The sequence below is a fragment of the Callithrix jacchus genome, chromosome 15 (genome assembly GCF_049354715.1).
Source record: "Callithrix jacchus isolate 240 chromosome 15, calJac240_pri, whole genome shotgun sequence".
NCBI classification, from domain to species: domain Eukaryota; kingdom Metazoa; phylum Chordata; class Mammalia; order Primates; family Cebidae; genus Callithrix; species Callithrix jacchus.
This window is the reverse complement of record NC_133516.1, coordinates 26,303,307-26,318,700: the sequence shown is the minus strand read 5'-3', so window position 1 is coordinate 26,318,700 and position 15,394 is coordinate 26,303,307. Positions and strand designations below refer to the sequence as shown.

Here is a 15,394-nt window from a genome sequence, read left to right as displayed (position 1 = left end):
TCCTAAAACCACCACATCTGATTCTATGCATTTTCAAACTCTCTCCTTTTGATTTTCCAGAAAATCTCTGATCTATCAGTTCACAGACGTTTTCTCAGTGAAAATTTCTTTCTCTGGGGGTGATTTTATCGATGTTCCAATATTCCTAGATCTCTATTTCCCTCTCTTTCATAGTGTCTGACTTGACTTGCCACTTAGGTGTGGGCTGTGGAGCTAGTCTTGCTGGATTTGGGTGTTTAGTTCCCTGTTTTCATGTAACACGAAGTTCATGCCATTCCCTATCTGCTAGTTAATGTTATAGGCATGAGGAATGTTTAGTTTTTGTTCTCTTTCTATTGATCTGTTTGTTTTTGGTTTTGAGTATATATGGAGAGATTTGGATTTAGATGGCTCTACCTTGTAAGAACCCAGAACTATGTAATAATGTTTTTATATCTAGAAAAAATTGAATTCATTTTGGTATTTTCAGGCAATTTAAATATAGTCATATATGAACTAAAGAATACTTCATCTTCTGTTTAGTGTACAGCATATTTTATATTATTTGAGTTATCATACTTATTCTGACTTATACCTAGTTGACTACAAAATCTATTCTTGTTAACATAACAGTAAACCTCTAATAGATCATCTGTACAGAGCATGCTGGATATATTGTAATAGTTTAATTGGATAAGGGGCATATTGAAATAGAATTTGTATAAATATACAAACAGCCATTGGACACATGGTGAAAATCTTTCCCAGAAATCCATTTACACAGATGAATCTATAAATCTGTGATTTAAATCTGGTGTAACTTTGCCTCAAACCACAAAGAGAAGCATGGGGGGTATGTGTATTATAGCCATTGTATGTACCATATATATACATATATACATGCGTATGTTTGTATTTTATAAATATATACTGTTTTTCCATTGTTACTGAAGTTAACCAGTAGACTAGAAATTATTTTAGACCCTAAGAGAACTTAAGGGACTTCTGCTATTACTTACTCATTAAAGTAGGGCTAAAATAAGAATATAGATGCTATATTCTATAATATTTATAGGATATCTTAAGTAAATATTCAAAATATTTTAAGGAACTACTTATTAAAGTATAGCATAGATACAGATACTGGTTATGAATGTCAGGCTCAATGAAGTGTCAAGAAGTGAGCATATTCATAAGACTTAGTACATTTTACCAGAAGCCCCTTCCTTCATGCTCTTCCTAGTCACTACCAACCCAAAATAACCACTTTTCCGACATCTATTGCCATTTAGTTTTGCCTCTTTAAATTCTGTCTATGTTGTACTGTACATTCCCTTGATATATTTTCAGTCATCTCAGGATGTTGAAACTGTTTCCCAACTCTGGTGCTCTTTTAGCAGTTGTTTCCCCTGGTCAGTGAATCCTCCATCTTACCATGTGGGCGTGCATGCTGATGCTTCTCCGTGGCTGCCAGGAAACTGCAGGACTCCACAGAGGCCCTGTTTCTAGTGTCACAAAAATAATCATACATGTTGCATACCTAAATCCAGTGAAGAACTTGTCAAAATGATGATTGATTAGAGAGATTAATAAAATATGAAAATATTTAAAGATTTGGTGACTGAACAGGACAACTAACATATTTAACATGTTGCTAATTGTGAAAGTGAATCTAAAATGGGAAAGGTAATTTTACAGTCCATATGTTAGTCATGTCCCTGACTAAAGAAATAAGTTGGCAGTCTTTTTAAAGTCTCATCATTTTCATCATTCAAGTGCTTTTATTTCTCTAAGTGTACTGCATTTAATGACTTTTTTACTTAATACTTACTTTCTAAGTATATTATGTGAATTTGCTAGAATATATTAAATGTTGTCACTTGAAGATAGAGTAATGACTGTGTTGCAAAACAAATAAATAAATCCAAAGTGGAGAGACACTGGTACCTTACAGTGGCAACAGATCCTTGGATTTGGTAGGACTGATTTCCAGAAAATCTGAGGTCTGAAGTGACCAACCGTCATTAGATTTCTCATAAATTGATGGCATTTTGATATTGAAAACAGGAGGAAAACTTACAATGGAGAGAAGCAAATTTGAAAACTGGGCCACTGCTCTTTCAAAATGCATCAGCTCCCTTTGCTACCACTTGCAAGTTTATTTTAGGAACTTGAAAAGAGGAAAGAAGAGAGACAAAACATCTTTTCCTGCCTAATAACTATTCCCTTTACATTACTTCTTCCCACCAAATATGGTGAAAGTACTTTGTGGTTCTGAGAAGGGAAATTAATTGGCCTGTGACTATGGGGTTGACTGTGCCTCATGGGGGTGCTCACCTAGCAGATATTTGGGTGCTCACACCTTGTGCCCAGGCTAAGCAGAAGCAGGCATGGTTATTGGCCTTGGAGCTTCATCTAGCATGGATACAAAGCACCAGATAGTCTTGCAGATTGATGTAAAAGGGTTGAGTTTAGAGTAGGGGAACATGACCTCGTTCAGAGTTTGAAAGAAGGTGTTTCTAAGGAGAAGTAGCCAATAACATAGAGCCTTAAGTGAGAGATGGCGATGAGGGACTGTAGAGGCAATGCTTTGGGCTCAGAAGATAGCCTGCCTAGGCAGTATGGAGTCCCATAGCTATGAGGATGCAGGGAAGAATGTGATGTGAGGCTAGAGAGGACACAGAGGCCAGACGAGACCTGGCTGCACAGGCCACATTGAGGATACTTTTTCTTCACTTAAGAGTCCTGGGCAGTCATTGATCAGGGTGGGGAAGGGGTGGGAGTATGGCTGTGGTGATGACCTCAACACATTTACAGTTTGAAAAACCAAAACAACCCTTTTTTTGCTCAACATGGAGGATGGCTCTTATTCATGCCCAGCATGAAGGATGTTTAAGAGGGGTCGGAAGTGTCAGTGAGTTAGGCGGTAACTGCAGTGGTTCTAGGGAGGGTCCTGGTAGATTGGAACAGGACAGGCAGTGGCTCTTCTGGAGAGGCATGTACTGAAAGCAGAATTCAGAGTTCTCGGTGATGTGCTGGATATACTGTATGTTAGAGGAGAGGGAATATCATGAGTGATGTAAGTTTCTGGCTTGGGTGGAGGAGGGCCAGTTATTGAGATAAAAGATGCTGGAAGAGCTCTATGTTTTGGCAGAAGAGCCCAAATTTGTTTGTTTTCCTGACTGTGAAACAGGCAAGAGGAGCCCAATGGGCAGTTGGGTGGACTAGAAACCCAGTTCAGTGAGTCATCTGCTTGAGGAAATCCATGTTCCCTTTTTCTCCCGCCTTCTCACCTGCCCCAACTGCGCCACACATAATTATTAAACAGGGTACTTGAAGAAGGAAGGAAGCATCTTGGAGAAACCTTCGTGGTCTCTAGGGCCAGGCCAGATGAGTGTTGTGGGGTGGACTAAAAATACAGGAACTGTTGCAGCCATGCTGCAATTACCACTTACAGATAGCTCTCAGGATCTACGTGGGAAAGGTGGGGTAGAGGGAGTTAAAGGGAATTGAGTTGAAAACTTGACAAAATTGTTGCCTAAAATTTTCTTTGAATGTTTCCCTCCATCAAGAACCCAAGTCTTTAAAACTGGGTAGAAAAAGTACTCTTAATTAGAACCATGTTTATACCACCTGTATAGATACTTGAACTTGCATTATTATCTGTGTGAGAACTGCTGGCACAAAAGCATGGGATAATGAATAAACATGATCCGGGTATGGTGCTTCTGTGAAGCAAATGACTCAGTTATTCTAGAAAGTCATTCCTTCTATAATAGATTTGTTTCCTCTTTGGCTATTCCCCATTAAGCCTGTTCATGAGCTTCTTCCTGGGCTATTCTTTCTTAAGGTTCCTTCCCAATCCTCTTCTCTTCTTCATTCAATCGTTGGTAAAACTCACCTGCTCATCTCCATGGCTTCCACTGGAGCCCCTGAGCTCATCTACTCCATGGCATAGCTCCTAGGTGAGCTCATCTACCCTATGGCTTCCACTGTGGCCCCTGGGTGAGCCTGTTTACCCCATGACTTCCACTTCCACTGTAGCCCCAGGATGAGCTCATCTATCCCATAACTTCCTCTGTAGCCCCTGGGTGAGCTTGTCTGCTTTACTTTTACTCCTAACACTTCCCATTGGACATCTACATGTGTATTGTATAATTTGCCTAGGTTGCCTTCACTTGAATGTCTCAAACTCAGCAATCCAAAGCTGAGTTCATCTACCACCATCCATCTAGTCTTAACCAGAACTGGGGGTTCATCACCCTCATTCTCCACACTCAAACAGCTACTGTCCAGGTGGTTGTTTCATTTAACCCATTTCTTCTCCACTCAGTTTCTTGTGCCTAGCCTTAGGGTAGGCCCTCATTATTTCTTGCCTGAGTTGCTACAGCATAACATGTTCTTAACTGGCATCTGGGCTCACCAGTCTTGATGCTCTCTAATCCATTCTTCTGCTAAAATGACTATTCTGAAACACAAATCTGATCTTTAAAAGTCTTTACTGCCTCTCTGCCATCTTCAGGATTAAAGTCCAGATTTTAGTATGGCTTTGCAGGCCCTTCATGAAATCATGCAGCTCTTTCCACTGCTCTCCTCTCTCCACTTTAATAATACTCAGCTCATGTGACTCCTCCAATGGACTGAGCTATTGCTTACTTGGTATTGTATGTTGTGCTCTGCTGAGAACCCCTTTTTCAGGCATATTTAGCTTAAATGGACAGGTTTGCATATTAGTTTGCCTTCAGGCAAACTAATACCTGGTGTAATGTACATGAGTCGTCCTATTTTATCACTGAACATCTAAATCTCTTTCCTGTGTCCAGAGAATCTCTGACCTCATGCTGGATGCCTCCTCCTACTATAGAAGCTGATAATACAGGTACTCCCTTTCCAACCTCCCTTGCTTCTAGGGAATGGACATGGGCACTTGATCTGTATTGAGCCAGTATAACCTTTTACCCTAAACTTTGAACTGGTAGCTATTGGACCCCAAGACACAGGTACCATGCGGAATCCACTCTGCTGACAGTGGCTGTGGCAGTGCTGTGTCAATAATGTTGTGTTGTACACAGCCCCTAGGTGAGCTCATCTGCCCTATGGCATCCTTGCTGGACCAGCTCTAGGTGTGACTTTGGATGTTGCTCCTCATTGTATGACTGCTCAGCCTGCTTCTTTAGACCTTTTAGAGGGCATATGAACTACCTGAGAGCCTCTTAACCAACCCCTTCTTTGCCCAAATAAAGCAGAATTGGTATTTGGCTTGCAAGTAAAAACCCTGCTTGGTTCAGGTAGATTTCCATTGTCAAAACTTTCAAAGACAGAGAGCAGAACACAGTTTTCTACATAACTGCAGTGAAGTGACAGATCCCTAATGCATAAAATTGTGTAAACCTCTTGGTTTATAGGTAAATGAATAGTCACAAGACTTAAGAGGATCTTGTGTTATGTATGCAATGACATGATGAAAGTCACAGGGTTTTCCTAGAAAAGAACACCAAAATATTGGGGTGATCATAAAGATGGTGAAAGTGTAGATGCAGAAATAGATGTAGAGCTTCTTTTTAGAATATTTTTTTATTGAGGTGAAATATAATATCATAATTTTCCATTTTAATTATATTAAGTGTATAATTTAGTAACATTAGTTATAGGCACAGTGTTGTGCAGTCATCACCACTATGAATTTCCAAAACTTTTTTATTACCCCAAACAGAAATTCTGTACTCCGCAGGCCATGACTCTCCATTTCCCTCTTCCCCTAATCCCTAGAAACTTCTGCTTTACTTTCCGTCTCTATGATGTTGCCTGTTCTAGACATTTCATGTAAGCAAAATAGTACATTTATTTGTCCCTTTGTGTCTGGTTTATTTCACTTAGCATTATATTTTTAAGTGTTACCCACATTGTAGTATGTATCAGAATCTCATTCTTTTTATGACTAAATAATATGTCATTGTATACATATACTGAATTTAATCTATTCTTCTGTTGATGGACTCTTGGGTTATTTCTACCTTTTGGCTATAGTAGTACAAATGTAAATAATGCTGTAGTGAACACTGGCATACAAGTATCTGAGTCCCTGCTTTCAATTCTTGTGGGTATATACCCAGGAGTAGAATCGCTGGGTCATATGATAATTCTGTGTTAAATTTTTTGAGGAACCTCCAAACTGTTTTCAGTAGCAGCTATGCCGTTTTGCATTCCCTTCAGCAATGTACAAGGCTTTCAATGTCTCCATATTGTCACCAACACTTATTTTCCATTTTCTAAATTATAGCTATCCTAGTGGATGTGAAGTAGTACCTCATTGTGGTTTCTATTTGCATTTCCCTAGTGATTACTGATGTTGAGCATCTTTTCATATGTCTGGAGCTTCTCAACTGTATCATTTGTCTCAAGAGCATCTTGATCTTAACAAGTGAAGTTCCATTTCTGTAATTAGCAGTTTTTCCTAGAAGTAAGAGATTGGGGTTCTCTATTACTTATCATTTTATGGCCAGACTTATCTCTTAAACATAAGGCTTCCCGATAAGTACCATTAAAGGCTTGACAGCAGCATTTTAAAAGGTATACCTTTTCTTCAACTTGATAAATGATGGGTATGCAAAACCTGCAGTTAACATCATACCTAATGGTAAAAGGCTGAATGCTTTCTTTTTCTCTAAGATTGGGAACAAGAAAAGGGTACCTCCCCTTACCACTTACCAGTCTTATTCAGTATTGTCCAGGAAATTCTAGCCAAGGCAACTAGACAAGAAAATGCATCTAGATTGGAAAGGAAGAAGTAAAACTATCTCTTTTTGCAGACGTGCTCATGTAAATAGAAAATCCTAAGGAAGCCATTAAAAACAATTTAAGGCCGGGTACAGTGGCTCATACCTGTAATCCCAGCACTTTGGGAGGCCGAGGCAGGTTGATTACGAGGTCAGGAGTTCAAGACTAGCCTGGCCAACATGGTGAAACCCTGTCTCAACTAAAAATACAAAAATTAGCTGAGCATGGTGGTGGGTGCCTGTAATCCCAGCTACTCAGGAGGCTGAGGCAGGAGAATCACTTGAACCCAGGAGGCAGAGGTTGCTGTGAGCTGAGATCATGCCACTGCACTCCAGCCTGGGCAACAAGAGCAAAACTTTGTCTCAAAAAAAAAAAAAGAACAATGTACAAAAATGAATTGTATTTCTATACATTAGCAATAAGCAGACTAAATGTGAAATTAACACAATTCCATTTATTATATCATCAAAAAGAATAAAATGGAAGACTAACTATATATCCATCACAATTCCTATTTTAAATCCTAGCTGACTTATTTTCAAAAATTACAAGTTGATCCTATAATTCATATGAAAATGCAAGGAACCCAGAATAGCTAAAACAATCTTAAAATAAAGAACAAAGGACTCATATTTCCCATTTACAAAACTACAGTAATCACAGTAGCATAAAAATGTCCATGTAGTAAAATAATAAAGAATGTGCATGTAGATCAATTGAAACAAATTGAAAGTCCAGAAATCGACCTTCATTTTATGATCAGTTCATTTTTGACAATTCTGAGACAATTCAATGGGGGAAAGAATAGTCTTTTCAACAAATGGTGCAAACATTTGGATATCCACATGTAAAAGGATGAAGTTTGGACTCCATGCTGTGGTCTGTTTCTGTCCTTCTAAAAATTCATATGTTGAAACCTAATCACCAGTGCTATCGTGATTTTCAGTCACCAAATTTGCCAGCACCTTAATCTTGGACTTCTCAGCCTCCAGAACTATGAGAAATAAATTTATGTTGTTTATAAATTACCCAGTTTATGGTATTTTGTTTATAGCAGCCTGAATCGACTAACATACACTATATACAAAAATCAACTAAAAATGGATTAATGACCTAAATGTAAGAGCTGGGGAGGAAGATATGGAAGATGGCAAGAAGAAAAGTTGTATGGACCAGGCCAGGAAGGGGCACATATAACTCCTACTCACATTTCACTGGCTGTGGAAGTAAGCCATGTAGCTATCAGGAGACCATATGGGAAGACCCACTGGGAAGCTGGGAAATGTAGTCCAGCTCTGTGCCCAGAATGAAGAGGAGATGATTTAGGTGAATAGATAGCCATCTCTGCTACAAGGAGGTTGCCACTGGTTATTCCTATGGACCTCTACATTCTGAAATTCTGTTCTATATTAGCTCTCCCTCATTAAGCCCTACAGTTACAAGAACTAAAAAGAAGCAAGACCAATAACACTTCTTTTCCTTGGACATAAGGAAAAGATAAAGTTAGCCAGCAAAGTTAACTTTACAGCAATCTTGCTTGCAAAAAATATGCCCCGTGATCTTGTAACCTACCTGTGTATCAGTATGATCCTGCCCTGAGACCGTGATGATCTCTGCTGATCTCTGGCCTGCCCCCGTATGAGTGAAGAGATAAGGATGGTTCTCGTTCTTGATAGAGGCTAGTTAGATGAAGCTTTTGAAACTGAGTGAACGCTACCTTATAGGAGGACAAACAAGCAAACAAGTAATGGCTCAGAATGAAACCAAATGTATGAATTAGGTTCCATGAAAGATCCCCTGGAATAGATATCAGAAAGTTGGACAGTGCCCCATTGCAACCAGAGGATTCTTCCCTCAGTGGCAGGATCACAAGAATAAATTTCCTTGTCCATCTTAGTTAGAGTACCTTGAGGGCATCTGTTTTGTGAGTTGATATATATTCTCAATTGAAAAAGTAGTTTACTCCAGCTGTGAGTTTGTAATCTAATTGTACGTAATGTGCTCTGTGGATATGATTACAGAGACTGATGGAAGAGCTAAAGAGAAACAGAATACAAGGGATGCTATAAACAAGGCACAATGCTGTTAATTTTTAAGAAACTGCATTCCGCAATGTCTTGAGGGATCTTGCCCAGATAGGATAGGATCCTGAGCTTCTGTATTATTCCCCTCACTCTGCAGCATACATGTGTTTAAAATTCATGCCTTTATTTTGAGTTCTATACTTAAGCTAACTGTTGCATTTTTTTCCTAAAACAATCACAGAAAGACTATAAACCGGTGCTGGATGAAGTATTTTTTTACCAGCCCACCACGAGATAAGCACAGAAATGGAAGGTATTTAGAAACTTCTAAGGCAGTTTGATACATTGCAGTATTTAAGCACACGATCAGTGGGCTTATCTTGTTAAACAAGGTATAAACCAGTTAGGGTAGTGCTCAATTTGTATGATGATCTGCCTGAGATGCAAGCTCATTTTTGTCACATGTAGTATGCATTAGCTTGTACAATAAAACAGACTGGGTAACTTAACAGAAAATCCAAGCAAGGTACCAACAAGGTAGGTTCTATTCTGAGACCTTTTTTCCTAGCTTTTAGATGGCCACCATCTTGCTGTATTCTAATATAGCCAATTCTTTGTGTGTGCACAAAGAGAATGAGTATGCGAGCTCGCTGGTATCTCTTCTTGTAAGGATGGTAGGCCTGTCATATCATGGCCCCATCCTTAGGACCCCATTCAACTTTAATTACCTCTGTAAGCCCTGTCTCCAAATACAGCCATGTGGGGAGTTACAGCTTTAACATATGAATTTGCTGAGGGCAGCAGGACATTTGGTCTATAGGATAGTAGGACCATAATGGACTGGGAATTTAAAAATTGGTCCTTTACCACAGACAGTTCAAGCAGTACTCGAGGTATGATTAAGGTAAAACAGCTGGATATTACCAGTTTTAAAACTAGAAGAAATTTGCTTTAGGTTACAAATGTTTTAATATTTATCAAATTTATATAATCTTGTCATTTAATAAAATTGTTTTGTGTAAAACATTGAATCTTTAGAAGAGATTAGATTATAAAAACTGGATTGGACACTGAAAAAAAATGTACTGATTCGTTAATTCCTACAGAGGCCTTGGCTTAATCTTGATATAATTACAACATAATAGCTGTTCTTATAGCATAGCTGTCCTGCCTGTGCAGCTGACTCATCAATCTGTGCCTTTCCCCGCTGGCTCTGGCCTTCTGGCTTCCTGAAAACATGTTCATGGCCATTCCATAAATACCACTATCCCGGCCATTCAGAAGAAGGCACGGCACCTCCCTGGAGCCCTACCCCTGTGCTTCCTTCTCTGTGTTTTATAATCTCAACAAATAGGAATGTTATTTTCATGGTTACGCACATTACAACCATGGAACATTTTCAGTTTTGCTCTTTTCCTTTGGAGATCTCTTTTCTCTCCCACCTGCTAATTCTGCCTCCAGAATGCCTGCTCCCTCAATATCCTCCTTTCTAAGGTGTTGTCAGCCTTGCACCAGCCTACTGTTACCATGTCTTATTTGGAGTATTTCAGTAAGCACCTCCCCACTATCCTTCAACTTCTTTCTCTCCAGTCTAATATTGTGAAGCACGGTTCTGACTATATCACTTACGAGCTGAAAAAGCCTTTGCTGGTTTCCTTTTCTTACAAAATAAAGTCCAGCCTCCTTAACAAGAGATTTAAGGTCCTCTGTAATCTACCTCTTATCTATCTTTCCTCCCTGCTCTTCCTTCACTCTATCCTTTCAACATGCATACTATATTATAGACATAGCTATGTTTTACATTTTCCTGCTTTTATGTCTTTGCCTGGAGTTTTCTTTAGCCTGGAATTTTCTTCCATCCAAATTCTGCTCTTCAGAGGACCCCTTGTTCTTCAAAGTCTAGTTCAGATATCACCTTTCCCACAGTTTTCCTTAGTCTCTCTGTTTAGCATTAATGATTAATTAATATGCTCCCATAACATATTGAAGTGTCATCCCTTCCTTTACTAGAGAGTGTATTCACTCTCTCCTAGTTGATCAGTTTTTTGAGAGCAGGATCCATGATGTATTCAGAGTTGGCATTACCCCTGTCCCAGGTCACAGTACTGAGCATGTGGTTGATGCTCAGTTGGAGTGTTGCTAATGTAAGGCTGTGATCCATATGTGGAAGAAGAGCATAGGAAACTCAGATCATGAAGAGAATGATAATGCCTCTCTACATCTTTTTGAGAACCAGGAGAGCAGAAGAGGCAACTTTGCATGTCCCCTTGATGCTGCTCAGAAGGCAGGAGTAGATCCCATAGATTACTCTTCATTGTACTTCCTGAGAAGATAGGGGATATTCAGTAGTCAGAAGGAAACCTTGTCCCAGGCTGAGGTATTTACAGCTTATGGTTTTAGAAAAGTGGCAAGTTCTTAGCAATATAAAGCAAAGACATTCTCTTGATTGTGTCCATTGATTCTAGGGCTAGGTTGCAACTCATCAGCTGTGTTTTTATTTTCTCTATCACCAGTAATGTTACCTTTACTATTCTTGATATTGGCAATTTGTATCTTTTCTTCTTCCTCATCAGTCTGGCTAGAAGTTTATTGTATTTCTCTAGGTTCTCCAGAAAAACAGAACCAATAGATTATATAAAATGAAATTTATTTTAGGGAATTGGTTCATGCAGTTATGGAAGCTAAGCCCCAACCCAGGATCCACTTGGCAAGCCAGAGACCCAGGAGAGCCAATGGTGTCATTCCATGCCTAGTCTGAAGGCCTGAGAACCAGGAGAGCCCATGAGGTGAGTGCTGGCGTACCCAAAGGCAGGAGAAGACAGGTCAAGAGAATTCTTTCTTACCCAGCCTTTTATTCTATTCAGGCCTTCAGTAGATTGGATGAGGCCCATCCACTTTGAGGGAGGTATCTGCTTTATTCATCTGTGGATTCAAATATTAATTTTATCCAGAAACACCCTTATAGACACAGCCAGAAATAATGTTTAATCAATTATCCTGGCGCCCATGGCCCAGTCAGGTTGACATATAAAATTAACCATCACATTTATAGATCTTCTTAAAAAATGAATGAAACTTTGGATTTTGTTGATTTTCTGTACTGTTTTACTATTCTCTATTTATTTGCTTTCTGCTCCATTCCTTATTGTTTCTTTTCTTTTATTTGCTTTTGGTTTTCTAGTTCCTGAAGATGGAAGCTGAGATAAAATTTCCTGCTACATAGTGTTTTAGTGCATCTCACATATTCTGGCAAGTGTTTTCATTTTTGCTTAGTGCAAAATACTTTCTCATTCTTAATTTCTTCTTTGACCCATGTGTTATTTAGAAGTATGTAAGTTTCCAGATAATTGGGATTTTCCAAAGATCTTTTTGCTACTGATTTCTAATTTAATTACATTGTAATCAGAGAAAACATTTTGCTGAGTTAAGTCTCAGACAAAATTATTTAAATTTATTTTTAAATAAATTAAAAAATTTATTGAGACTTATTTAATATCCAATAATATGATCTGTCTTGGCAAATGTTCATGTGCATCTGAAAAGAATGTGTATTCTGGTATTGTTGAGTAGAATGTTCCATAAATGACAATTAGGTCAAGGTGGCTGATAGTTTTGTTCAAACTTTCTGTATCCTTACTGATTTTTTTTGTCTACTTTTTCTATTTTTGAGAACAGTATTGAAATTTTCCATTATAATTGTTGTTTTCTCTGTTTCTCCTTGCAGTTCTATCACTTTTTCTTAACCTCTGTCATTTGGTGTATAATTGTTTCATGGCCTTCATGAATTGATCTGTTTATGATATAATCTCTTTATCCCTGGTATAATATTCTTTGCTTTGAAATCTACTTTGTCTGATACTAAGTCAGCTTTCTGTTGATTTATTTTACATCCTTTTACTTTGGACCTATTTGTGTCTGTATACTTCAAGTATGTTTCCTTTTGACAACATATCATTAGGTCTTGTATATTTATCCAATCTGACAAGCTCAACCTTTTTAACTGGGGAGTTATGGCATTTATATTTAATCTGATTATTGATATGATTAGATTTAAATGTATCATATTGCTGTGTGTTTTCTATTTTTTCTGTTTTTGTTTGCTATTTTTATTTTGTTTGCTATTATTTATAATTATAATAATATAATTATAAATAATAAAAGCAAACTAAAAATAGCAAGCAAAAACATTATAAAAGCAAACTAAAAATAGCAAGCAAAAACAGAAAAACAACAAGCACATCTATGTTATTTATGTTACAAATAATAGCAAACAAAATAGTAATATTAATATTAAATATTTAAAAATAGGTAATAATACATAAGTTTTTTTATTTATTTGCCTCATCTGTCATTTGTTCCCTTTTCTTCCTTCTTTTATTAAACTCATAGAATGTGTGTGTGTATGTCTGCATGTGAGTGAAATTCAATATTTTTCCTTTTTTGATTATTAGCTACAACTTTTTGTTTTGTTATTTTAGTGGTTACTTTAGGGTTTATAGTATGCATCTTTATTTTATCACAGTTTACCCTCAAGATATTATACCACTTCACATACAACATAGTATAAGAACCATATAATAGTTTACTTCCATTTTTCTCCTCCTTCCTAATTATTTCCCAGTATTGAGTCAAGACCCTCCCTTCCAAGCACTCTTTCTTGTGACCTTAAGTTAGGTTTTCTAGTCTGGCTGGTAGGAACAGACACTATTCTCAGTCCTCTGTCAATAGAGCTCTGTTTCTTCCAGTCTGGTCTAATGTTTCTTTCCCAAACCTCAGATAGTTTCCTCACATACATGTGCTGGTAGACCTCTACTGAAAATTTGGGGAAGACCCATCTGCCCATCCTCTGAGCTATCTGTTTCTATGCAGCGCTTTCTCCTTTAGTTTTCCTGCAAACAGCTGGTGCCATCTTGTCCCTGGATTCTCATCATGACTCAGGAAGTCTGCTGTGCTCAGCCTGACCTTTTCTCCCCGCACTGTGGCCTGGAGACTTTCTTGAGGCAGTAAGTTGGAGCTGCTATAGGCTCACACTGTTTTCCATCAAGAACCACAGTCTCTCACTGCCCAATGTCCAATGTCTTGAAGGTGTTAGTTTATGAAGTTTGTCTCATTTTTTGGTTGTTTCAGGTAGAAGGGTTACTTCATCTTGGTGGAAGTGGTCTGTTAAGATATTTCTAATAAGAATGTGGTATTTGTAAGTGTGTAAGAAGAATGAAAATAACATTTTTTTTCAATTTCTATAATTAGTGATTCCATCTTTATAGTTGCTAAGGCCAGAAACCTCGGAGTCATCCTTGACTCATCTCTCTGCAACCTCTAGTCCAAAATTCATGTTCATACCACTGCAAAATATAATATGTCCAGAATCTGACAATTCATGACCTCTGCTGCTAGCGGTGTGGGGGGCAAATTACTGAGCCTCTCTGTGCCTCAGTTCTTGATTTTGCAAAATAATGCCTAATAATAGTACCACTTCATAATATTGTTATGAAGTGTTAATAAGTCATTATTTTAAAAGTGCACAGAACCGTGTACAGTATGCATTAAGAATTTTATGAGTGTTTGGGCTGGGCATCATGGCTCATGCCTGTAATCCCAGTACTTTGGGAGGCTGAGGTGGGTGAATCAACTGAGGTTGGGAGTTCGAGACCAGCTTGACCAACATGGAGAAACTCTGTCTCTACTGAAAAAAAAAAAAAAAAATAGCTGGGCATGGTGGCACATGTCTGTAATCCCAGCTACTCAGGAGGCTGAGGCAGGAGAATTACTTGAACCTGGGGAAGCAGAGGTTGCAGTGAGCCAAAATCGCACCAGTGCACTCTAACCTGGGCAACAAGAGCAAAACTCCGTCTCAAGAGAAGAATTATGAGTGTTTATTCAGTGACAAAGGCAGAACTGGGATTCTCTTTCAATGTCTGACTGGCTCCTGAGACATAGCTCTCTCATGTTATCTCTGCTTTTCTTCTGTGCCTAGAGTTGTGGTCAGTGCTGGAAAATACAAAATGGTGAGAGAGTGGACACCTTCCCAGAAGACACTTGCTAGTTGGGTGACAGGAGCTAAATATGATAGAATCATGCTTTGATATAGTGAGAGATCATGGGCTGCAGCCTACCCTTCTGGTACTAGTCCTAGTAAAAGTCCGCACATCTGGACCTCCCACCCTTCTCCACACTCCCACCCCAGCTTATAGCCTGGGCTGTCCGAAACCACAGCGGGGAGCTTGTGACCTCCTGGGTTTAGATGACAAGACTCTGCTGCTTTATAATTTGGCCCTAGTACCACGGACCTCATTGTCTTGTGTGTGTACTGCTCAGGAAAACACTTTGGAGCAAGGCAACTCTGACAGCTGCTAGGATATGGTGCTCTGACCCCACAAGCATGGATTTCATCTTACAATGGAGAGCCCCTATGTGCTTTGTGAGTGGTTTCTGAATTCATACAAACATTTTCTCCCTCTAGAGAAGCTTATAGTTTTATGTTCTTGTCAGACTACGGACATGACCCTCTCTGATCCTCTTGGGTAGCAGGCCCAGGTCAGGCTGTATATCCGAAAACTAAAAATGGGGTACTAAGGTGGGAGCTACGAGGAATGAAGGGCGATGACTAACAGACA

The 15,394-nt window shown here is 38.7% G+C and overlaps 1 protein-coding gene across 23 annotated transcripts in view; it reads left to right on the top strand.

Moving 5' to 3' along the window:
* Positions 1–15,394, top strand: part of ANO10 (anoctamin 10) — a 235,295-nt gene that overhangs the window by 81,250 nt on the left and 138,651 nt on the right. Inside the window, exons 12-13 of one of the 23 annotated variants that reach the window (XR_008476706.2) lie at positions 11,436–11,566; positions 11,962–12,033. The exons of 20 other annotated variants lie outside the window; for them this stretch is intronic. Coding sequence is in view for 1 of the 3 variants with exons in the window: in XM_054245539.2 (XP_054101514.1) it covers positions 11,436–11,465 (30 nt within the window). In the remaining 2 variants the exon portion in view is untranslated. Of the gene's footprint in view, positions 1–11,435; positions 11,568–11,961; positions 12,034–15,394 lie in introns of those variants that run through there. 2 more of the 23 variants (XM_054245539.2, XM_017964827.5) reach the window with 2 other exon arrangements.